Here is a 26,238-nt window from a genome sequence, read left to right as displayed (position 1 = left end):
CAGAATGAAGGGTTAAGAAGAAAAAAGGGGTTAGCAAGCAGGAACCAATAATCAGAAAGCCTAAGTTAGAACACTGAACCACTTTGTCTCTTGATGCCAACTTTGAAGGAGAAATGGGAGAAAGAAAGACAAAACTGTAAGGATAAACAGATTCTTTTTCTCAATGATTTACTTATATAGATTATTAGTCCTGTTTCTATATACATAACATGTCAAACTCAACTACCATGAAATTTCTAAAATGGACTCACATTTTTGTTTTGTTTTGTTTTCCTTTTTAGAAAAAAAGAAGGTAAAGATCACATACTTTTCTTCCACTTTCTTCATTTCAATTTTTTTTTTGCCAGTCCTGGCCTTAAGCTCAGGCCTAAGCACTGTCCTTGGATTTTTCTCAAGGCTAGAGCTCTACCACTTGAGCCTAAGCACCACTTCTGGCTTTTTCTACGTATGTGGTACCAAGTAATTGAACCCGGGTCTTCGTGCATGCTAGGCAAGCACTCTACCACTAGGCCAAACTCCCGGCCCATTTCAAATTCTTAACTGAAACATTACATGTAACAATAGCTGGTCCTAACTTCTATAAAAGGCTATAACAGTGGCCGGGAGTTTGGCCTAGTGGTAGAGTGCTTGCCTAGCATGCAGGAAGACCCAGGCTGGATTCCGCAGTACTACATTCACAGAAAAAAGCCAGAGGTGGTGATGAAGCTCAAGTGACAGAACTCTAGCCTTGAGAAAGTCCAAGGACAGTGCTCAGTCACTGAGCTCAAGCTCAGAACTGGCAAAAAAAAAAGACTAAATCACATTAAGTTTCTTTGCCAACATAGACAGTTACAACAATTCTTTTATAGTTGCCTTAAACATAGGCATGAGAAAAACTTACTGAAGGAATTGAAAAGGAAAAGGAAAACCATAGAGAAAAGAAATGGATGATAAATGTAACAAATAATTTTGAAACACTCAGATCTGAGAGGCAACTATTTAAAAAGCCCCAAAGGACAGAGTGAACACAATCTATTGTTCTAGTCAGCAAAATAAGACAGAAATCTCACACGCAAGAAATACTGTTTTGCATATGCATTTCAGAAGTTTCTGTTAGGAAGTGAGTGGAAGATAGAGATTTTCTTATTCAGGACTTGAGAGCATAGAATAAAGAAACAGATTTCTTTTAATCGATTACTTTAAGCTGAATGTGCATGAGATTATTAACATGTGCCGTAACTGTCGGTGAATGTAAGACCATGCTCACTCTGGTCTCTCTTTCTTTTTTTTTTTTTAGTAAGACATGATTTTATTTGTATGCTTGATAATCACACTCTATAGAACAGGTAACAAAAATAAAACAAAAGCTTTGTTCTTAAAATTCTAGGGCTGAAAGTCATTCTTTGGGAAGAGCTTCAGTGATTCCTCTGAGAAAAGAATGAAGTCTGGTGAGTTGAATGACCTCCTTCCCCAAAAAGTTTTTGTTGTTTTTCAACAGGCACACACAGAGAGACACAAAAGGCAATCTAATTCTTTTATATAAATCCCTATCTTCCAGAAACTTATTCCCCCAATTTCATTATCTTTCTGCCTCCCAGTCTTGACTAAAGCATAGGCTAATGTGGTCCTATCTTTACAACCCTTTACTGCTTTATTTATGTATTTATGATTCTTTGCTGCCTTCTAGCCTCAGTGCTGGTAAGAAAGCATCTCACAAATCACGGAGTCCAGGATAAGAGGAGACAATTTAAAACCTCCCAGGAAGATTTTGGGGATATCTGTCTCTCTTGGGGGCTTGGTATTTCAAAGGTCAGTCCTGGGTCTCTCCATTTTGATGACTAATGTTAAATTGTTTTGACTTTTTACAAAAATATTTAGCTATGCTTATTTACATAGTTTCATCCACAGAGCACACAGTAGGCACATATTTGTCGAACAGAATCCTTAGATGGATAAGAAAAAGGGAGACAACCCTCCAAATCTCCTTTCTCCCACATATTAAGAGCCCAATAAGGTTAAAAACTACAACTCAATTTATACAAGCCTCTCTGCATTCCTTTTTTACTTCAAGCTATGTAGCTATGCATTGGTTTCAGAAAGAAAAGGATGACACAACCACACACAATGGGGAAATTCCAGGATCACTAAGAAAACATCATTATCCTAAATCACAAACACTTTCTTTTAATACTGGTTACTACATGGGAGACTGCTTAGAGTGCTGTTGTCTACCCACTTGCACAATTAGTCCCGGAAAGCCATTGCAGAACATGTAGAATCTAAAGATGCCACATCCTGGATTCACAGCTAACCCCTAACAGAAGTCTAAGGACTATGTCAGCACAGAAGCATTAAGTAGTACAAACGTGAGACAAGCGTGCAAGACATATCCCCCCCACCTGATGGTCCTGGGGGTTGGAACCCAAAGAGGCTTATGCTTGCTAAACTGGTCCACTACCACTCACCAGCCCAATTTTATTTTATTTTATTATTTTTATTTTAAGATAGGGTCTCCCAATGTGTATAGCCCGGGCTAGCCTTTACCTCTGAACCTTCCTACTTAAGCCTCCGAAGTGCTGGGATTGTATCACCATACCTGTCTTTGGAAGACATTTTTTTTATTTGTTGATTTTTGGGTTTCTTTTTCCCATCTTGGGGCTTGAACTCAGGACCTGAGCACTGTCCTTGGAGTTTCTCAAGACTAGAGCCCTACCACTTGAGCCACAGCACCACTTCCAGCTTTTCTGTTTTGTATGTGGTACCCAGGAATCCAATCCGGGTCTTCCTGCATGCTAGGCAAGCACTCTACCACTAGGCCAAACGGGCCCTGGAAGATATTTTTTAAAATAACATTTGACATCAAGCATCACGACTGAAACTTCCTAGACCATCAGCAATCATTTGGCAACGGTGATAAAAAGAAACTGTGAGTGGGGTTGACAAGTTCTGCGTTCTGCATTTCTTTAACTTGGTTTATACTAGGCCCCACCCTTAAAGTTCTCTTCTAATTATCACACAACCCGTTACCTCTCCATTCATTCTGAGTCTCATAAAGTCTTCCTACGGCAGAAAAACAAATACATGTATGTATATACATGGGGCTAGTAGAACCTGTTTCAGGATGGCTGGGTTTTGTCCCCAATAGGACCCAACTCCCCCAGGACCCCCAAAAGGCAGCAAAGAGAATGCACTTGGGAGTGGCCCAGAGGCAAAGAAGCAGGTCTTTTTTTGTTTGTTTGTTCATTCTGGCGGCAAGGTCACTCAGGCTCTGACCACATTGGGGTGTTCGAAGGTCTCCAGGTGCCTCAGCACCGCCACCTCGCGGATGGTGGAGAGCGGCATGCCCTCCTCGCCCGTCTGCACCCGCACGCGCTTCAGTGCCACGAACCGACCCCCGTTCTTCAGGTCGCGGGCCTTGAACACCTTGCCATAGGCGCCCTCCCCGATCTCCGCCACGCACTCGTACTGCTGGTCCGCTCGGCTTATCCCTTCCTTCTCCATGCCGCCCGGCGCTGCATCGCTGGGGCCGGTGGGGGTGCGCTCGCCGGCTGGAGCCTTCGCTCCCTCGGTTCCGCTGGCCTTTGCCCTGCCCGCTTCGGCGCTCCGGTGCCTCGGCTGCCCGGATTCTTGTGGCCGCTGAGACTGGATGGAGCGACCTCCCCGCTGGCTCGCCTGGCTCGACTGTGATGAGGCGGCCGCGAAACTCCGCCTGCGGATTCGCCACGCTGCTGCTGCCAGAGAGAAGCAAACCGCTGATCCCTCCTCTTCCCTCCCCGAAGCGAAGTGTCTACCCCGACACCAAGGCAATCACATACTCTGCCGGGGCGCGCCTCCGTCAGCAGTCTGAGCACCTGCGGGGCCCAGCGGCTCTGGGCCTCCTGAGGACGGCAGCAAGTGTCAGTCCGTGTCCGCACATGTCCTGGGCGCGCGAGACTGGGGAGCCGGCGTCCCGCTCCCTCCCCCGAGGGGGTGGGCACAGAGGCGGAGGGCAGAGGGACAGCAGAGGGCGCCGCCCGAGCTGCACTGGGGGCGGTCTGGGGCCTCGGGGCTCTGGCCGGGGCTTGGGGGCCCGAAGTGGGGAGGCTGCCAGGGCGGTCGCCCAGCGCACCGGGGGAGGGGACCCGAAAGCTGACTTCGCTCAGACTTACCCTGCCCCTGGACCCGGGGGGCTCTGGGGCGGCGGGGTGGCCAGCAAGTGTTGGTCTCTCTTTCTAATGTAATCTTTCTCTCTATCCACATTGGCCAAAAGATGAATTACGTAGACATTCTTTATACTTTGTGAACACATCTTGTCTAGACAGCACTCTAGTGGTAGAGTGCTTGCCTAGCACGCATGAAGCCCTGGGTTCAATTCCTCAGTGCAACATACATAGAAAAAGTCAGAAGTGGTACTGTGGCTTAAGTGGCAGATTCCTAGCCCTGACCAAAAACTGTCCAAAGACAGTGCCCAGGTGCTGAGTTCAAGCCCTAGGAATGGCAGACAAAAGAAAAAGGGAAAAAAAGAAAAGTAACTTGTCTATGTTGTTTCCTTGTCAGAGTAACAGTGACTTCATAGAATGAATGACAGAGTTCCTTTCTTTCCATGTAGTGGGACATTATTGATACTTCTTTTAGTCTGCAAGAATTCTATAGTGAATCTCTTCATTCCAGGGCTTTTCATTACCTTGGCACTGTTACTTCTAGCAGTGAGGGGTTCAGGTGGTATCCCTGCAGTTTCAGTTCTCTCAGATCTCACCCATGTAGGGGGAAGGGGGCCTCCTGCTGCCATATGTGTTGCTGATTGCTTTCAGTCCCATCTAGCAGCCAGCACCCAGGGGCAGCAGATAGATCCTGAGTGCTGACTCTCTTCCTTCCAAAGGCTTGGATGATTCTCCTCCAGGGATCCCAGTCCACTGATCAGAAGGCACACCACTGTCCAGCATCTTGGAGCTGCTTTCATTTATCAGCTTTCAGAGGTCCTAGAACCTGGCCCCTGTTTCACTATGGAAACACTTTTCTTTATTGCCTAGGAAACACTTAGCTTTAATTTTTTAATCTATAAGTATACATATATATATATTATATTTTTTTCAGAGCTGAGGACCAAACTTAAGGCCTTATACTTGCTAGGAAAGTGCTCTTCCACAGAGTCAAACTGCCAACTCCTTAAGAGGCTCTTAAGCAGGGGCTTCCAAGCTATTCCCATTGGATCTTTCAGCTCACCCAAGTCAAAACTTGTTCGTGTTTACTACTGGTTCTGGAAGCCATTTCCCCATTGGACAGTACATGTACACTGTGACAGAGTGTGCCAGACTCAGAGCTTCAGAATCGAACCTGGGCCTTGTTGGATGCTAGACAAACACTCAACCACTGGGCAAAACTCCCAGCTGTAATATTTATTTACTATTTTTTCTTGCCAGTCCTGGTGCTTGAACTCAGGGCCTGGCACTGTCCTTGGGCTATTTCAAGGCCAACACTCTACCACTTGAACCACAGCACCACTTCTGGCTTTTTCTGTTTATGTGGTAATGAGAAATCAAACCCAGGGCTTCGTGCATGCTAGGCAAGTACTCTGCCACTAGGCCATGCTCCCTTTCTTTCTTCCTTTCTTCAATGCAAATCCTGGGTCTTAGATGTAGGGCAGTGTTCCTTGTTTTTTTTTTCACTCAAAGCTGATTCTCTACCACTTATTCCTCCCACTTCCAGATTTTTGCTGGTCAATTGAAAATCAGAGTCTCACGGACTGGCCTGTTTATCCTGGACTTGTGACATGATCCTCACATGTCAGTCTCCCGAGTAACTAGGATTTTTGGCATGATCTACTAACCCCAGCCCCATGAATCCTTTTAGCCATGTCTTCTTCAGACACTGCTGAGGTCTCTTAAGACTCCTGGAACTGAGATTGCTCCTGTTTTCAATAGCTTCAAGTACTTAAGTCTTGGACAGAAGGCCCTCTTCCAAGATAATGCTTTCTTCAGCTTTCTGCAATATGAGAAGCTAGATTGTCTTATCCTTTGCTGATGTGTCATGTGTCCCATGCTGGGAGAGTCACTACCCTGCTAGATCCAAACACTGTAATTAGGCTCCAAATAGAAGTCACTTCATTAACTAGGTCTGTCACCATATTACCTTGTGATGAGGATGGGGCCTCTAGACTCACTTCCCGTGCAGCCAGGGCTAGAGCTGCAGTCTCTTAGTTTCTACTGTCACATTCCTGTGTACATGCTCTCCCTTGTCCTGTCTGCTTTTCATAGGTCCTGGAGCCCTTGCTTTCCCCTTAGAACTTTTTTTTTTTAATTTTGTCGGTAGTGAAGCTTAACCTGAGCTTTTCCACTCAAGGATATTCTTTAAGTCATAGCTTCCCTTCAGGCATTTTTGGTGATTAATTGGAGATCGAGTCTCACAGAGTTTCTTTCCCTGCCTGACTTGGAACTGTGATCCTCAGATCTCAGCCTCCTGGTAGCTTGGTTATAGCTATGAGGTGGTAGCACCTGGCCTTCTATTTTTAATTGTGTCTCTGTATGATTACACACTGAACACTATTCTTTTACTTTTGACCCTTGAAAGTTCCAAAAGCAAATGCTGAAGTTGTTCCAGATGAAATCCTAGGATCTTTTTTGCCTTTGTAGGTTTCACACATGTATGAGGTTAGAGACAGCCTGCTTCCTCATTTATTAAGGTGGTCCTGATGTGGGGGCCATTTAAGATGACTTTTCAAAACACATATATATGCGAGAGAAACAAATCCACATTACATTTTCTGGATATTAAAAAGATGGCACATGTTTCACAGGACTACAGTCATTTACCACAGTGAGACCAAAGGAGGACATTTTTAGGAGAGGAACATGAAGGAGCAATGCCTCTGTGCATCAGATCATATAAAATAATGCTTATCTAAATGAACTCCAGCATGTGGAAATGGGGATTCTTTTTCTTTCTTGTTGTTTTCTTTTCACCTTCTTTCTTTGTGTATATATGTCTTTACCAGGTTAAGGAGAAACAGAAATGGCCAGGCAAACAGTGAATAAATGTAACAGTGGTATGTTTAACTATAATGAAAATGAACTAAGAACTTGTGGATTGGGATGAAAAGGCAAGGGATAACATTGTCCAAAAAGAAATGTATTTAGTCCTTGACTGATATAACCATGGTCTCCTGTACATCACCTTTACAATAATAACATTTTAAAAAGATGGCATATAGAGCCTGGACTTTAGCTTAGTGGTAGAATGCTTGTCTAGCATGCACAAAGTCTGGGGTTCAATTCCTTGGTATCACTAAATAGAAAAAAAACTTGAAGTGGTGTTGTGGCTGAAGTGGTACAGCTGTAGCCTTGAAAAAGTCCAAGGACAGTGCTCAGGCACTGAGTTCAAACCCCAGGACTGGCCAAATTAAAAAAACGTGGCATATGTCCCGATGCCAATGGCTCAGATCTTTAATTTTAGCCAATCAAGTTAGTAAAGTGTGCATCATTTTCAATTTTATTCATGCATAACTAAAGGTATGTATGGTTTTAACACGTTTTACTTTGTGATTGTGAGTCAGTCCCAGGGAAATTTGTTTATATGTACAAAATTATCTTGACTAGCTAGTCATTCCTGTGTATTTGGTTTTTTTCTTTTATTTATTTATTTTGCCAATCCTTGGCTTGATCTCAGGGCCTGAGCACTGTCCTTGGCTATAGCTCTTCTACCACTTGAGCCTCACCACCATTTCTGGCTTTTTCCTATGTACGTGGTAGTGAGGAATTGAACCCGGGTCTTCGTGCATGCTAGGCAAGCACTCTACCACTAGGCCAAACTCCTGGCCCCTCCTTGTGTATTTTTATATAGTTTCATTCATTAGTGTACTGAACATATTAATCCTTTGTTTTGGCTTGTATTGCACCTAATTTTCTTTTGTCTCCCTTAGTTTACACATATTAAACTCCTCCATGTGTTGGGTAATATTATTACAGACAAGGTTTTATTGGCTACAATACTTTGTGACAAGAGTGTTAGGACATAAGTCTGGAGTTGGGCCAGATGTCCATTAGCTCATTCCTGCAATCCTATCTACTCAAAAGATGGAAATCTAAGGGGTAGAGTTCAAAGCTAGCCTAAGTAGGAAAGTTTATGGGTCCCCTTTCACCACTTAACCAAAACATGACTAGAGGCTGTGCTGTAGCTCATGAGATAGAGCACTCACCTTGAAGAAAAAAGCTACATGACAGTGTTCAGGCTGTGAGTTGAAGCCCTGACAAAAATACACGAGTCTGAAACAAATTATTCAGCCCTTGCTGACCTTGAACTTCAGATTGTGCTACATCATCCTCTCCATGCTTTAAATTTTAGGCCTTTGCCATTATGTAGGGGAAAGTGTTCTACTTTTAGCTTTCCTGTTTCAAGACAATTTAATTAATGTCTCTGATACAAAGAAATGAAGTACATGTTTCCCAATAGATGTCAGATTGTAGACTTGCTCTTACTGTGTGCTATCTACTGTGTCCTGAATGAATTTATGTTTTATCCTAGTAAGGATTCATGTCCCCTCCTTTGCTCTATTTTGCCAGTCACTTTGTAGAATATCATCTAAACAAATTCAAAGTTCTTTTGTTCTTCCTCTGTTACATCATATTTTTCCCGTTTAGCTCTTTCTTCCTTTCTCAGGTTTAAGGAGTGCTAGAATTGTGGTTTTGTGGGGAGGAAAAAGTAACAAAGAACTATGTGAGAAGTACCATGTAGAAAAGATGTCTGGTGAGTATTTAATAATTGATATATAGACAACATAAGGTATCTTTTTGAAAAAAAATAAGATGAGACTCATTTCTGTGACTTTAACTCTTGCTTTGGAATTCTTTGTGGAATATTTTAGGAGACTGTGAACTTTGAGGATGTGGCCATCAATTTTACCCTGGAAGAATGGGCTTTACTGAGTCTTTCTCAAAGGAAGCTCTACCGAGATGTGATGGGGGAAATCATTAGAAATCTGGCCTCTATAGGTAAATATTGCCTTACTTAACCTGTGAGCTGTTCCTGCCCTGAGTGATGCTGCATGATTTGGAATGAAAAACTGAACATGTGGGTGAATAGATGATTATAAATATACTGTGATCACATTATTCATGATGATAGTCGCATTCTTAATATTTTTTATATTGTTGAAAAATCATTGATTTCTATGTTTGCATTTTAGAAAAGAAGAAAGAAAAAGAAAAGACTGAAGTTAACTGCAAAAATCCCAGGGAGGAAGTCAGGTAATTGCACAAACCAGAGATAATACTATGCAGAGTGGCAGGAAATTTTTAAACCAAGCTGCTATACAAATGCACACAGATAGAAATTGATTTTATCTTAGAAAATTTTCCTTTTAAACTGTATACAAATGGAGCTCCAAAACTAGAAAATTCAGGAATCTAAAAAAAATATGCCAATATTGGGAGCATTTGGAGGACATCATGAAAGGTCAGGAGACGCTTTCTAATGGTTTCCTAGTTTGCAAGCAGTTCTCAGTTTCTGTGTGTGTGTGTGTGTGTGTGTGTGTGTGTGTGTGTGTGTGTGTTTGTTTTTCACAGAACTCAATTTGTAGAGAGAGTGTCTGAACATGAACAGGGCAGTCAGTGTGAAGAAGCCTTCCAACAGGATGTGGAAAGCATTTTGAATAAGAAGACTCTACCTGGAGTAGCACCCTTTAATACCCATGTGTTTGGAGAAACCATCCTTACTCCTTCCCCCGTGGGTATGCCTTTCAGAGCTCACACAGGACAGACAGCCTTTGTGAATCAGGAATGGGAGAAAATCCCCACCACTCATAAAGAATGTGGGAGAGCCTGCAGGAAATCCCATCAGGATCAAACTGGCCATAGAATGCACCATGAGGAAAATCCATTTGCAGCTATGCAATGTGAAAACTCCTGTAGCCATTCTTGTGTTTTTCACAGACATGAAGAAATTGACACTGAAGTTGAACCCTGCTATGAATGTCTGCATTGTAGAAGACCCTTCCCTAACTCCACTACCCTTCAGGAGCACAAAAGAACTGTTCACACGGAGAAACCCTATAAATGTGAGCAATGTGGGAAAACCTTTCCTTTTTCTAGTTATCTTAAAGCACATGAAAGAACTCACACTGGAGAGAAACCCTATGAATGTAGGCAATGTGGGAAAGCATTTGTTTCTAGCAGCACCCTCGGAAGACATGAAAGAGGTCATACTGGAAAGAAACCCTATAGATGCAAGCTATGTGGGAAAACCTTCCCTTCCTCTCATTACCTTAAAGCACATGAAAGAATTCACACTGGAGAGAAACCCTATGAGTGTAAGCAATGTGGAAAAACATTTGCATTTTCCTGTTCCCTTCGAAGACATGAAAGTCTTCACACTGAAGAGAAGCCCTATAGATGTCTGCAGTGCGGGAAAACATTCATTCTTCCTCGCTACCTTGAAAGACATGAAAGAATTCACACTGGAGAGAAACCCCATGGTTGCAAGCAGTGTGGAAAAACATTTGTTTTTTCTAGTGACCTCGAAAACATGAAAAGTCTCATGCTAGAGGGAAACCCAAACCCCATGGATGTAAGCAATGTGGGAAAACATGCTCTTCCTCTAGATCCCTTAAAGAACATGAAAGAATTCACACTGCAGAGAAATGCTGCACATGTGTGCAGTGTGGGAAAACTTTTGCTTTCTCCTTTCTCCTTCGAAAATATGAGCAAATTCATACTGGAAAGTAACCCTATGAATGTAAGCAGTGTGAGAAAGCATTTGCTCTTCCCTATCATCTTCAAAGACACGAAAGTATACACTCCAGAGAAACCGTATGAATGTAAGCAGTGTGGAAAAACATTTGTTCTTATTGTCTGAATATGAAAAGTTCCAGAGGTCTAGGCATGAACCTCTGGTTTCTGGCTTGTTTTGCTCTTTTGAGACAGCCTCTCACTGTTAGTGTAGTCCTGGGTAGCTTAGAGCTAGTGATTTTTCTTTAAGAGGAGAAGCTGTTTCCTGTATATCCTTACAGTTGCTATTGCTATTTCAGATCCTGAGATGCGGAGAGCTCTAGGCATAGATTGCTCTTTTTCGACAATGATAAACCAACCCAGGAATAGTGCCCAGTGAACCTCTGTATCCTGAGATTTGGGAGAGTAGCTGGCTGGCTGTTGAAGTATAGGCATCTGCCAAGTCTCCAGCTAGGGATGGGATTCCTGGGATTTCCAGAAGAAAGTGGACAAATACCACAAATACCAGCAGCCTGCCTGGAAGATATCAGTCTGGCAGCTGAATGAGGGGTGGATGAGGAGGTTCTGGTAGGAATGTACCTCAGTCTTTTATTCACAATGGGTCTCACTAACCCAGGGTGATATGAAACAGCAAAAGAAAGCATTAATTTTGTACTAATGAACATGTAACTTTTCTCTCCGTGTGTGTGTAAGTGTGCATTTGTGTGAGAGTGTTACGTGCACACACACAAGTATGTGTTGAGGCTTGAACTTAGGAATTGGGCACTGCTCCTTAGCTTTTGAACTCAGGGCTGTAATTCTACCTCTTGAGCCACATCTTCAATTCTGGCATATTTTGCTGGTTAAGTTGTGTTGAAACTCAGACTTTTCTCCCCCAGCTGGCTTTGAACCTCAATCTTCAGATCCTGATTATCTGGAATTACATGTGTGAGCCTCAGACCATCACTTTTGTTTTATGTTTGAATATGCTGTACCTAAAACCATAAGAAGGAAAAGCATTGACTGTTTCAAAACATGAACAGGCTGGGAGCTGGTGGCTCATATCTGTAATCCTAGCTATGCAGGAGGCTAAGATCTGAGGATGGAGGTTCAAACCCAGCCCTGGCAGGAATATCCATTGACTGACACTCTTATCTCTAATTAACCAGAAGAAAGAAGAGGAAGAAAAAAGAGAACAATTGGAAAGAAAATCAAGGAGGAAAGAATGAAAGCAAGCAAGTGTGTGCTCAGATAGTAGAGCAGTACCCTGGCTACCATGGCCCCCTGGGACCCATGCAGGCTTGTGCACCTTGGGTGTGATATGGAAGGCCATGGGATTCCCTTCCCTCCCCCCCACCCAGTAACTGAACCTGGCTGTTCCTACCTTGCGCTGAAGGGAGCAGCATGACAGAAAATACTGCATCTTCCTAAAGCTCCCAAGCGCATCCACTAACCAGAGAGCAGATCAAGGCAATTTCCAGCCAAGGAACCCAAGGCCTCCTCTCCCACCTTCCCCTGTGCAGAGTGGGTGTGCCCGAGAATAGGGGCGGAGACCAGAGGAAGAGGGTGGGACAGCACAACCCCAATGCCAGTGCCTCCAGCCAGTCTGCTAGGGTCTAGGGGCATCCTCACTGAGGACTGAGCATTGATGGTTTAGCTAGATCCTGCCAACCACTGGATGTCATCCGTGAGAGAGGAGACATGATGAGCTGCTTCCTGTAAATTACCCACAGGGGCAGCACTAGTCCTCTAGATCACATGTGTGTGTGTTTGGGCTTGATCTCAGGGTTAGAGCTCCATCCTTGAGCTTGTTTGGCCCAAAGCTACACCTATCACTTGAGCTATGTACTATATCAGCATTTTCTGAAAATAAGAGTCTCATGGCCTCTCCTGGCTGTCTGAACCATAGCCCTCAGATCTCAGCCTCTTGAGTAACTATGATTGCAAGACATGAGGGGCCAGTGAGTGCATGTTTTCAAGGTCTGGTGTGTGTGTGTGTGATCCTGAAAGTTCTTCGTCACTGATGATCGTTATGTGGGTGGGGGTGACTTAGGCCCTCTTTTGCACTGCGTTCCCACAGGACCCTGTGAACACCTCTGCTGTAACATTTAATGCCCACATGGTGGTTTCTCCTCCAGTGAGTGCCTCAGGGACAGCGACAGAAGCATTGTATCCAAAGCATCTAGAAAGGGGTCATATTTTGTGAGTGAATTCAACTCAGGTATTAAATAAGTAAATAAAATTCGTTAGGATTTGATTGATAGCATAATACTCTTCAATGCACTTCCATGAAACTGGAACCTAGTAAAATGAGGGGAGATACATAGGGTTGAGGGAGATGGGGAAGAAGGAGACAATTGTCAAGGTACAGTGTACTCATTAACTCATTGGCTGAGTTAAAACCTCTTTGTACAACTAATTAGAAATAATCACAGAAAAAATAATAATCACATCGGCTCCTCTCATTCTCCTGAGGTGGAAAGGTAATCAGATGCTTGGCCTCTCAGTTGACAAAGGGGCATGACAGTTCCTTGTTGCCTGCTCCTTGACCTTCCCTGCACACTGTCTTCTCACTTTGTCCCCCACCTGGTTCGTAGTCCTCTTACCCTGGCTCAGCCTTTCTCCATGCTATGTTTCCGCATCCCTGTTATATTAGTTATCCAACTTTGCCATTAAACACTACCACAGAGATCCTAAACACAAGCATTTATTTCCTCACACTTGTAGCTTCTGTGTAGAAAGCTAGGTTGGGAGGATTGTAGTTCTGGATCATCACAGGCAAAAAAGTTCATGTTAAACTTCATGTTAGCAGAAAACCTGGGCATGGTGGCACCTTCCTATCATCTCAGCTATGGGAGGAAGCAGAATGTAGGATCACTGTCTAGCCACACTAGAGGCAAACATCAAAAATAACCTCAAAATAATCTCAAAATAACGATGCAGAACTAGGGTTTTCTGTATGACCAGGAGAACTGGTAAAAGCAAACCTGAGGCCTCCATTGTTCATTTTGCCCCAAAAGAGAACTTGGCTGAGTGTCTTTTTCAATAAAGAATTGTTGGAAAAATCTGTCTTTCTGTTTTCCTATCCATCCATCAATCTGTCTACATACATTGCTTGGCTGTGAACATATTTCCCATTAGTGAGAATTAGTGGGTGCCAGTAATTCACATTTGTACCAGGTTTGAAGCCATTCCAGGCAGAAAATTCTGAGATACTCTTACCTCTAAATAAGCAAAATTCCAGGGGTGGCACTGTGGATCATAAAAGCGCAGCAGTTAAAATAGAGACAGGAGAGATGGAGAAAATGAAAAATATTCTACTGAATGTTCAGACCTCATTTTTTCCATCCGTGCACAATCAAATTTATAGCATGCCATCTTTACCAAAGTGAATGTTGGAGCTTTTATATTTCAGTGAAACAATGAAAATATAAACAGTTTACCAGTAAAGCTGTCTATATTTAATGACTTCCGGGCTATATTGAACTCATTTTTATCTTAAAAAAAAATAGACTGGCTGACATGGTAGAATCTCATTGTCACCATGGGTATAGTCACTAAAACTTTTCTTACCATACAGTTTCATCATACAATATACATAGTAGTCTGAATTATTGTGGAAAAATTTACAGATAAAACACTAAAAATAGAATAAGCAGATCATCCATATTTATAACTCATTCCAGTGTATGTGACAATTTTTCATATTTTTTTCCCAGTCTTGGGGCTTCAACTCAGGGCTTGGACAATTTCCTTAGGCTTTTTCAATTTTAGCACTCTACAACTTGAGCCACAGCACCACATCTGGCCTTTTCTGTGTATTGGTACTGAAGAACCAGTTCTCGGGCTTTGTGCATGCTAGGCAAGCATTTTACCCCAACACCACTCTCCTGGCTTCTATGTGACAATTTTAACACTTGGGTGAAACCAGGTTTATGGGTACAAGATGGCAAATTACAGCCTGTGATGCCATGTAATTGAGACACATCCCTCATCTGTTATGTCATCTTTTTCTTATTTCACTTCAGCCAGGGATTCAAAATGGTTTTAGGACCACAGAAGTGAATATTGCTTTTCCACTCAAAAGTAGAATCAGTAAGGCCCAACATGTGGTTCGTAATGAACAGACAGGCCTTTCCCAATGAAGAGTAAGTTCTGTTGGTCAGCACCCCAACTCATAAGGGAAAAATTCCCAAATTGTTCAATTGCCATGAGATATTGTGCAATGGCATTTAATAAGAAGAAGCTGTGCTGTGGACTGAGGACACAGCTGTGTGGTAAAGACTACCTCAGCACCACCAAAAACTGAACTCAAAACCAAAGGCAAATTACATACTAATTTCAGCAGTTAACATTCAAGTATATTTGAGGATATCAGATTGCTATATTACAAACTCATACAGTCTGTTAAAAATCAAATATTATACTTGTATGTATTTTTCAAAATTGTCTCTAGTTGTTCCAATCAGTTGCATTTCCTGACCTAGAAAATAGTGGGAGTGTGAGGAAATGGTAGATGTCTTAGTTTTTGTTGCTATAATAAAAGACCTGACTCTGAGAAGTTTATGGTTCTGAAGGCTGCGGGGTCCCAGCCCAAGGCTGTATATCCAATGAGGACAGATGCATATCCCTCGTGGGTAGTGGATGGAGAGGCAGTGAGGAAGGGAAGGAGCCCTTTTAGGAGGAACTCATTCTTAAGGTTCTTCATCTGTAGCACTGACATTTGCTCATTCTTTAAAGGACCAGCTGCCTAGGGTAGTTTATTTATTTATGGCTAGCAGATGTGGATTCACATGTGTTCAGAAAAGGGCTTGGCATTGAGATAGAAATACAGGAAGATGGGACAGGAAACTACCTGTTATTCACACACACTGCAGGCAAATGATGACCTTACAAAACAGAGGACATGAGAAAGGTCTTCAGCAGTGCAGAATTAACATGCTTCATTAGTGCAGAATTAACAATCAACCCTGGAAATAGCTAACAATTTATAAAACTAAGACAGAGAATCCACTTGTTTGTAAGTAACTCAGTTGTTTCCAAAATTATGGCTCAAAAATTCAAATTATGCAGTACCAATTTATGATAGAAATCAGGCAGAATGTTGATGACGATAACTAAAGTTACCCATGTGTTTACCACCCGTGTCTTATCTGAGTAGTCCCAACTGTAAGTGATATGCTTCCTGTGACATTTGGAAGAACTTAATAAAGAAAAAAACAGCATGCCAATATATCTTAATAAAGAAATGACATGCCAGTGGCTCATCCCAATAGTCCTAGATACTAAAAGGCTCAGGGGATCAGGGTTTGTAGCCACCTGGGGCAGGTAACAACAAGAGAGCACTATCTTCAGTTAACCAGCAAAAGGCAAGAGAATGGAGGCTTGACTCAAGTGGAACAAGACTAACCATAATCAAAAAGCCATGTTTGAGCCTCAGATTTCAAGTCTTAGCACACACACACACACACCATATTAAGAGCTTACCAGTATAACCCTCATCCCCAAACCAGACAGAGATTCATCAAAGAAGGAGAACCACAGACCTGTTTCTTTGATGAACATCGATGCAAAACTTCTCAACAAAATACTGGCCAACTGTCTACAACAACTCATCAAAAAAATTATACACTATGATCAAACAGGTTTCATCACAGGGAGGCAAAACTGGTTCAACATACGCAAATTGATTAATATAATTCAACACATCAACAGGAGCAGGGACAAAAATCACATGATTGTCTAAAGAGATGCAGAAAAGGCATTTGACAAGATCCAACACCCCTTTACGTTAAAAGCTCTGGAGAAACTAGGAATCCATGGAACATTCCTCAATATAATAAAGGCTGTGTATGACAAACCCACAGCTAGTATTATACTTAACGGCGAAAAGCTAAAGCCATTCCCTCTAAAATTAGGAATGAGACAAGGATGCCCACTCTCGCCACTCCTCTTTAACATAGTATTAGAATTCCTAGCCAGTGCAATAAGGCAAGAAGCAAGTATAAAGGGGAGCCAAATAGGGAAAGGGGAAGTAAAACTTTCAAGATCTGGTGGGCACTAATTATGGGATTAGCATTTGCAGAACTGACCATGGTCTCCAGAGCTATGGTAAATGTAAGAGGCGTCTAAGGTTCCTGCAGTACTGTATTTGTATGTGGTGTGACCCTCTGTGAGAATGGGAAAGCACAGAGGAGAAGCACTCAATGAAAAATACACAGGAGTGATTTCCCACTGAGAGCGATGCAGTGGGGAGCATCTCTGTATGGCAGACTGTGTAGCCCTCATTCTACTGTAACCTAAGGCATATTCGTGACCCTAATGCAACAATAACACATTGGTATTGTGTAACAATGGTAAGCAATGGTGGTGTAAGTAATCTAAAAGACCTCAGAATTCAGGTGCTGGTTACTCACAGTCTAATCCTGGTTACTAAGAAGGCTGAGATGTGAGGATTGTGGTTCAAAGACAGACAGCCAAGGCAAAAAAAAAGTCCATAAGTCCCTCTCATCCTATAAGATTCTCAGAAAAAGACAGTAATGGGGTTATGGCTTAAGTGGTAGAACCCTAGTGTTAAGCAAAAAGAAGCTCAGGGACAGAGCTCAAGCCTGAGTTCAAGTCCCAGGTCAAAAAAAAAGGATAAAAGACCTCTGACATATTTAGTTGTCCAAACTTCATCCTCCTTTCAATGTGGTGGCCCTACCTTCACCCTCCATTTGATGTATATTTTGTATGGAGAAATACTCATAATATGGCAATTCAGACTCTTCCGAGACTGATTCAGACAACTTAGAGGAGACATTAGAATCATCTGTTCGAGTAATTCACCTACCATCTGTCGAATGTAACTGTAACCCCTCAAAACATTATAATAAAAAATAACAAAAAGAATCATCTGTTCCATTTATTTGCTGTGTGGTCTATAAAGTAAAAGTAGTTCAAAATGTGTATGTATTTCTGTAAGTACTTTCAATGCCATATATCAAATATATAAATATGGTAATTATTTATCTTTTTATATTAGCACTGAAGATACTTCTGAAATGAACACATTTCATTAAAGGTTAGAGGAAAAATTAAGAAGCAAATATATAAGATAAAGACATGACGATATTACTTTAGCTATATATAATGGCTACTATTTCTTTTATACGTTCTACTTTTTTTTATTGTAATTAATAGAAGGGTTACACTTATATTCCCCAGATAAAAGGTGCATTACTTCACATACATTGATACCCCTTCTCATGTTTTTGTCCCCATTTCCCTCCTCCCACCCACTCCCCTCATTTTGTTTCCCCCTTCCCTTTCCTATTTCAAATAAACAAATAAATGTATATACCATATACCAAATAACAAGGTAAGATACTGTAACAATATGACAAGGGACAACAAAAGAGATGGGAAATAACATAGTACATTTAGAACAGCAATCACATATTATATTTCTCTTGTTTCCATATCCTGGAGGTCCTTTCATTTAGCCTCATCCTATGTAGCCTTTTGTAACTTGGTTTTGAGTTAATTGTAATCCTCTGCTAGGAGAGTCCAAGGTTTGTACTAATTATGACAAATGAGGGAAACCATTGAGCCTATGTTCCTTTGGGTCTGGATTACTTCACTTAATATGATTTTTTCCAAGTCTTTACATTTCCTTACAAATGGGGTGATATCCTTCTTTCTGATGACAATGGCTACTATTTCTAAATTATTTTTTCAATATTAATTAATACTGTTCAGTAAAAAGGACCTTGTTTGAACTGGCTTTATCATTTAGGCAATTTCTTCTTGATAAGCATTGAAAACAAGTGTTGTTGCTGCTATAGTTGTCAGGTCACTGGTCATGTCCTTCAAGCATGTGAGTATGGGAAAACCTTGCAGATACACAGAACTATGGCTGATGGGAATATTTCAGCAAGCAATTAACTCAAGAACATCCCATGAGCTTTGGAAGATAGGGTATCAAATACATAATTTTAAAAGTACTACTATTTCACTGGGATAGAATTAAATATAAAACATTTTCAAGAGAGGAATTGCTTATATATAAAAAGATGACATTCCCATGATAAGAGAATTCCTATATAGTGATTTAAACAAAAGAAAAGGTTATGCCAGCTGGGCTCTGGTGATTCACACCTGTACTCCTAACTACTTAGGAGGCTGAGATCAAAGAATCAAAGTTTGAAACCAGCTTAGGCAGCAAAGTCTGTGAGACTCTTTTCTGCAATGAACCACTTAAAAATCCAGAAATGGAGCTGTGGCTCAAGTGGGAGACTGCTAACCCGGAACAAAATAATCAGTGCCTGGGCCCTAATTCAAGACTCAGGAGCAACTCCAAAAGGAAAAACGAGAGCTCTGTCCTAGATACACAAGGACCGAAAAGCATATTAACCTATGCATTAAGGAAAAGCTTTCAGTGAGAAGAGAGTAGTAAATCATATCAGAGAGTTCAATGGAAACTTTGTTCAGTACATTAGATTTAATAGAGCAAGTTTTACCACAATGTACAACTTTCCCCTATGAGAAAAAATTATAATAAGCTTTAAGATATAAAGCAAAAGGGCAATTCTTTGTTTCTTTGGTTTTCAGATTCAGCCGGTTCCAATCATTAAAATGAGGGCCCCTTACTCTTGCTCAGCTTTCTAGACCACTCCAGGGCTCTACCACTTGAGGCACAATGCCTACATCCGTTTTTGCTACTTATTATGGACAGGGAGTCTTCCAGACTGTTGTGATGAATTGGCCTTGAACTTGGACCTTCCAGTTCCCAGCCTCTTGATTAACAAAAGTATAAATTGTGTTTGGTAGGAAGATATTCCTTCATTCCGGTGGTAGGGCTTGAATTCTGGACCTGGATGCTGTCCCTGAGCTCTTTAACTCGAGGCTAGTGCTCTACCACTTGAACCACAGCACGACTTCCAGAAGATATATCTTTATTATTATTATTATTATTATTATTATTATTATTATTATTGTAATGTATAGAAGGATTACAGTTACATTCACCAGGTAGTAGGTGTGTTGCTCAGAAAATATTTCTTAAATGTGAGAAATATTTCCTTCTGCCATCATTCCTTTCCTATTCATTATGACAACACAGATGCCAAGGAAATGGGTATCTTTCTAGCTGCCTCCTGCTCATTCCCTGACTGCAAGGATAAAATGATGAACCTAGGCACTCTCTGCTCTGCGTCCCTGGAGGCATGTCTGTCAGTATTCTTTCTCTGGAGGAGCCATATCTCAATATGAATGTTTCCTCCTACTGGTATTCCTTTCAGCCACCAAGAAAAATCCTTCTCAGTTCCTACATTGAAGGGATTCTGGAGACAATTCTTTGCTGATACAACACTACAATGTAAATATGCATCCTGTTTGTTCACTGATTAACTGTTTCTCCAGCAGTAAATTTTCAGAAGGAGAAATTGATTCAGTGTCTATACATAGCAAATATACAATGTAACACAATTTTATACATAATTTTATAAATAACAGAATTTTAACATGGCATAAATGACCAATTCCTATGTTCCTACAGGATATGTGGATTAATGGTTTCCTTCAACTTGGTTATAGTCTCTACAGGGTCTTTTATCTGTGTATACTCACAGCAGAATGTCCAATGTAAATCTATGCTAAGCTGTATTTACATCAGTCTATAAACACTTGATTGTATTTTTTTGATTCCACTCATTAAAATGAAAGATTCTGTTTGTTTTGCAATATTAAACACCCTTTCAATTATCTCCTTCAGACACAAGAAGTTAGGTTATGTCAGACTCTTATCTCCCTCAGTCTATATACCGAAGGTAACACTTGGACACTACATGGTATATTTACATCCTTATCTAGGGTATTAATGATATTAATATGAAATTATGAAGTTGGAGCCTTTAGAATTATTTTCATTTGGTAAGAAGCTAAGGGTTAAAAACAAAATAGGATTCTTAATTCCTACTGCTCTGTAAGTCTGATTTGGATTTAAACTTTATCATGTGAGGCATATCAGAAGCACAAATCATAATCACATTTTGAGTATAAATCCAAAGAAGAACACAAAAACATAAAATGTCCATAGAAAATGTTAATTTGAAAAAAATGAAAAAATATATGTGCAGAAAGACTTAGAGAAGAATGGTTAACACAGGTGCAGTGACTTACATCTATAATCCCAGCTACCCAGGAAGCTGAGAAGTGAGTATGGTAGTCCAAGGACATCACAACAAAATATCACAAGTTTCAGCTCAATAAAAAGCTGGATGCTGTGGCTCACGTCTGTCATGTGGGCTCTTCGAGAAGCCCAGGGGGCCCATGCCGGTTCTGAGCCTCCTGTGGGACATGGAAGGCTGTGGGCCTTGAGGGATCCTAAGGAACTAGACTTGGCCTGATCCTACCGGGCGCTGACGTGAGCAGCATGGCAGAAAGGTGCTGCATCCTCCTGCAGCTCCCAAGTGCATCCACTACCCAGAGAGCAGAGCAAGGAGGTTTCCAGTCAAGGAACCCAAGGCCTTGTCACCCACTGTCCCCTATGCAGAGTGGGCATGCCCGAGAGTGTGGGGGTGGAGCCCAGAGGAAGGGGGTGGGGACAGCACAGCCCCAATGCCAGGGCCTCTGGCCAGTCAGCTAAGGTCTAGGGGCTTCTTCACTGAGGGCTCAGCATAGGATGGGAGAACTAGATCCTGCCAACCACTGGATGTCATCTGGAAGAGAGGAGACAAGTTGAGTCGCTTCCTGTAAATTATCCAGAGCTGCAGCACTCCTCTCTCAAACTCTGTTTTCGTGTGTGTGTGTGCGTGTGTGTCCTAAGGGTTGAACTCTGTCCCTGAGCTTCCTTTTTTTGTCAAGGCTGGCTTTAAAACACAATCCTCAAATCTCAAGCCCCAAACTAGCTCAGATTCAGGCACTGGGAACTGGATGTTTGAATTTTTAACAGACTACTTCACCTAGTCTTCCTTCTAAAGACTTCAAACCGGGAACTGGGATATCCATATTGCACATTTGGAGGGGCTGGGAGTTTGGCCTAGTGGTGAAAGTGCTTGCCTAGCATGCATGAAGACCCGGGTTCGATTCCTCGGTACCACATATAGAAAAAAAGCCAGAAGTGGTGCTGAGGCTCAAGTGGTAGAGCTCTAGCCTTGAGAAAGTCCAAGGACAGTGCTCAGGTCCTGAGCTCAAGCCCAGGAGTGGCAGAAAAAAAAACATTTGGAAACTGAGGCACAGAGAAAACAAGTAACAATTCAGTTGGCAGGGATTAACAGCGTTGCTTCCTCTTAAGCTTCCTGGTCTCTGTGGCTTTCTGAAAGGTCTGACCCAGCTACTGATTGGTCTACGGGCTTCTGTTCCTGCACCCCCTTTATAGGAAACACTGTGGACACTGGGATGCGATCGTTCTCTGTGTGGTTGTCATGGGCACTGTAGTGTGCTGAACACCATCCGGGGCCTCCATCTTCATGTAAGAAGCACCTACCTTAGGTGTGGCAGCCAAAGTGTTCCCAGATATGGCCCCGCAGGCCGTTCTGCATTACAGGTAATCACATTCTGATGCCCTGGCATCAGGTGATCACCACCTATGAGCCAACCCTCCTGTGTTGGTACACCAAGACCCAGAGGAGAAAGATTCCTCCATGCCCATCCATGCTTCTGAGATAAGATTTGTGCTCTAGAGTGCCAAGTGTCAGTAATCCTAGCTACTTAGAATGCTAATATCTGAGGACAGCCAGAAAGAAAAGACCATAGGACCAAAATATCCAAAACCCAGAAGTGGAGCTGTGACACAAGGAGTAAAGCACTATCCTTGATAACAAAAACTAAGGGACAATGCCACAGGCTGATTTCAAATACAAATATGAGCACAAACAATACATGGAGAGAGAAAGGGCAGACTGACACTGTCTAAAAAGAAGTGAACCTATGACAGCGGGGCACTAGTGGCGAATGCCTGTCATCCTTGTACTCGGGAGGCGGAAATTGAGGATCACAGTTCAAAGCCAGCCCAATTAGTAAAGTCCATGAGACTCATCTCCAACGAATGACCGGAAAACCAGAAATGGTGCTGTGGCTCAAAGTGGTAAAATGTTTGAGCAAAAGAGCACAAAGGCAGTGCCCAAGCCCCCTGACTAGTAAAAGTTTGAAAAGAAAAATAAATGCATTCATTATCTGACTTTTGTAGCTGTAACCTTGTGTATATCACCTTTATAATAACAATAACAAATAAAACTTAAAAATAACCAAACAAATGAAATTTCCTCCCTGAAAGGATTACTGCCTAATACATCATCACAGAAGAGGGCCTGACAGGAGACAAAGGGCAGCTGGTTGACCTGCAGGGTCACTGTTCAGTGCTCTGGTTCCTGCTCTGCCTCATGACAAAAAACCCAAATAAACAAACAAACAAACAAAAAAAAACAAGAGGAGGATTTACAGGGAATGACAAGGAGTGAATTCTTCCCCATATTGTTTATGTCCACATGGTTTCTCATCATCATGTATAGTTTGATTCCCAAGGCACTTAGACCAAAGACACTATTCACACCAAGTTTATGCAAATAGGTTTTTCTCTTTAGTGTGAATTCTTTCATGTCTCTAATGGTGAGAGAGTTGTGTGAAGAAAATCCCACACTGCTTACACATATAGGGTTTTTTTGTCTGAGTTCTCTCATGTTTTTGAAGGTAGCAGGGATGAATAAATATTATTCCACACTGCTTACATCCTTAGGATTTCTCTCCAGTGTGAGATTTTTCATGTCTTCAAAGATAACTAGAAATAATGTTTTCCCACATCACTCACATTGAAGGGTTTCTCTCTAGTGTTACTACTTTATTGTGCCTCAAGTTAACAAGACAAAGAGAATGTTTTTCCACATTGCATATATCTACAGAGTTTCTCTCTGGTGTACATCCTTTCCTGTCTTTTAAGGAAATGGGGAAGAATGAAGGTTTTCCCACATTGCTTACATCCATAGAGCTTCTATCCAGTGTAAGTTCATTAAAAGACTCTGGAAAAGGGGAATGTTTTTTCATATTGTTTACATTCCTAGGATTTCTCTCCAGTGTGAATTCTTTCCTGGGCTTTTAAGGTAAGTAGAGGAAGGGTAGGCTTTCTCACATTGGTTATAACCATTGTGTTTCTCTGCAAGATGAGTTACTTTATGCCCTTGAAGGATACTGGAAACTTCTCTGTCTCCCTCTCTTTCTCCTTCTCTTTCTCCCTCTCTCTCTCCTCTCTTCCTCTCTCTTTCTCTCTCTCTGTCTCTCCCTCTCCGCTACCTCTAACTAAGTATTCCCTGAAAAGAACCAAGAGAAAAATAGCGTAAGAGATTTATAATGTTCAAATGAACCCCTTTGAGAATCCAAAAGGAATTGTGGACTGAATCATTAGTCTTTACATTTAACAGCAGAGAGCCTATCAATGCCATTTCTTATTTGTTTGATTGTCTTATTTTCTGACTGTTATAATAGACCTTGTTCATTATCTCCTTTAGAGAATTTTAATATCAGATCTGAGTGTTTTACAAATATTGCTTTCATCAAGTCTTTGCTTCTTCTACAGTTTTCCTTTTCTTTGATCCGCTCCTTTTGAATTGCTATAATAAGTTTTTCTCATGCCTAAATTCAAGGCAAGTATGATAGAATGATGTAGCTCTTTATATTGACAAAGAAGTTTAATATGATTTAGTAGTTTATATCAGTTGGGCCAGCTACTTGTCACACATAACATTTCAGTTCAAAACTTTAAAGAAAAAGGATGAAAGGTGTGATTTTTAAACCATTTTTTAAAACATGGGTCAATTTCAGAAAGTTCATGATGGTGAATTTGACATGTTATATGTATAGAAAGATGATAATGTATTGAAGAAAAGAGTCCCATGAACTGTTTTTCCTTATAATTCTGTCTTCCTAGATTTGGCTTCAGACAAAATGACTTGAGATTGCTAATATTACTTGTTACCACTGCAGCAACCCTACATTTTGGAAACAAGCTTCTGAACGTGTTATAATTTGAGGTTCAACTGCCTTTCACAAATATCCTCACACATCTGTTGGAGCAAGGACTATAACACAATTGAATTTCAGAGTTTTTTGAGACTTGATTCCTTTCTACTTAAAAGGAAGAAAATTTGGGCCGAGAGTTTGGCCTAGTGGTTGAGTGCTTGCCTAGCATGCACGAAAACCTGGGTTCATATTCCTCGGTACCACATACATAGAAAAAAACCAGAAGTGGTGCTGAGGCTCAAGTGGTAGAGCTCTAGCCTTGAGAAAGTTCAAGGACAGTGCCCAGGCCCTCAACTCAAGCCCAAGACTGGCAAAAAAAGGAAGAAAATTTGAGGCAAATAAAAAGAGTGATACTCTTGCACTTTAGTGGGTTTGAAAATGGAGTCAGGAATCAGAAATATCACTATTATATAGATTCAGCTTATGATCAGTAAACTGTAAAATATTATCCTAAACTACCATATACCCAATTCATTACTATGATATGACTTTAGTTTCTTTTTTGTATAAAAAGTACAATATTCATATGAAACAGGATAAAGAAAGAAAATTGAAATGTGCTTATTGATGGTAGTGCTTTTAGATATTCATTTCATGTAAAAATGTCTCTGAAATGCAGCATTAATTACTAGAATGTTCTCTTGGCTCCCATCATCTCTATTTCCTCTCCTCTTATCCTATGTTGCTCTGCTCCTTTGCTTTTGGATGAAGTATTTTCTATTCTGACATGTCTGGAATCACATAAATGGAAACAGTCAAACAATCTGTGGTTACTTTTGGCATTTCCTTCCCACTATATTCACCCAGTGAACTTCACGTGCAGTACTATCAATCATGAATAAAAATAATTTTCCTATTTTGGAGTAGTTTGGGGGAGAATGGCAAAATTTTATTTTCTATCATTGCCCTCATATCTGCCATGCAAGTGGCTCACACCTGTAATCCTCGCTATTCAAGAAGTTGAGATCTGAGGATCATGGTTCAAAGCCAGTTTGGACAGAAAAAATACCCATGAAATACTGATCTCCAATTAATCACTCAAAAAGGGGAAGTGGCACTGTAGCTCAAGTGGCAGAGTACTATCCTCAAACACAAAGAGGCACAGCACCTCGGCCCTGAGTTCAAGCCCCACAACTGACAAAAAAAAAAGATGCAGGCATAAGATGATTGGTAACAGAAAATTGTTGAAAATGAGGAAAATAATATAATGAAACTATAGCTAGTGTACTTTCAGTGGACTTTGTTTCCAATGAGGTTCTGGATTTGATGTTCTTTTAACCATTATTTGGCCTTCCACAGCTAAATTTCTTTACAGACACAAGCTGGTGTATTTCAGGTGGAAAGCTGCAGTGCCTCTTGGGTTCCAGATACAAGCATTGTGAACAGTTGTCTGGAAGATTTGTGATGGAGATGCAGTCAATGAAATGGAAAACCAACTAGATGAGAAGACTACAGGTCTCATGACCACTACAGAAGGGATTTCCATCCTAAATTAGAGAGCACACTCTTAGGTTAGGTCCCAGTAGTCTTTTATGCTGTGACTCAACAAAGGACTTCACTGAGAGGAGCAGTTTGGGACTTATCTTTACAA

General features: G+C 41.4%; 2 protein-coding genes across 7 annotated transcripts in view; one reads left to right on the top strand and one right to left on the bottom strand.

Moving 5' to 3' along the window:
• Positions 1–26,238, bottom strand: part of LOC150039413 (uncharacterized) — a 510,688-nt gene that overhangs the window by 469,467 nt on the left and 14,983 nt on the right. The gene's annotated exons all lie outside the window — the stretch shown is intronic.
• On the top strand, positions 1,367–26,238 carry LOC150039415 (zinc finger protein 799-like). 4 transcript variants are annotated; one of them, XM_090327894.1, is made up of 6 exons: positions 1,367–1,427; positions 1,667–1,788; positions 8,816–8,942; positions 9,137–9,197; positions 9,516–10,006; positions 25,984–26,238. In XM_090327894.1, the coding sequence occupies exons 1-6, from the start codon at positions 1,418–1,420 to the stop codon at positions 26,085–26,087; spliced, it is 915 nt and encodes a 304-aa protein (XP_090184020.1). In that variant the 5' UTR covers positions 1,367–1,417; the 3' UTR covers positions 26,088–26,238. The 4 variants fall into 4 exon arrangements, with proteins under 4 accessions (XP_090184020.1, XP_090184019.1, XP_090184018.1 ...); XM_090327893.1 differs by lacking the exon at positions 25,984–26,238 and having other exon boundaries at positions 9,882–10,834; XM_090327892.1 differs by lacking the exons at positions 1,667–1,788; positions 25,984–26,238 and having other exon boundaries at positions 9,516–10,834.

The sequence above is a fragment of the Megascapheus bottae genome, unplaced genomic scaffold (genome assembly GCF_031878675.1).
Source record: "Megascapheus bottae isolate mThoBot1 unplaced genomic scaffold, mThoBot2.hap1 HAP1_SCAFFOLD_40, whole genome shotgun sequence".
Taxonomy (NCBI): Eukaryota; Metazoa; Chordata; class Mammalia; order Rodentia; family Geomyidae; genus Megascapheus; species Megascapheus bottae.
Note: the sequence above shows the minus strand (reverse complement) of the source record. Positions and strands in the feature narration are given on the sequence as shown.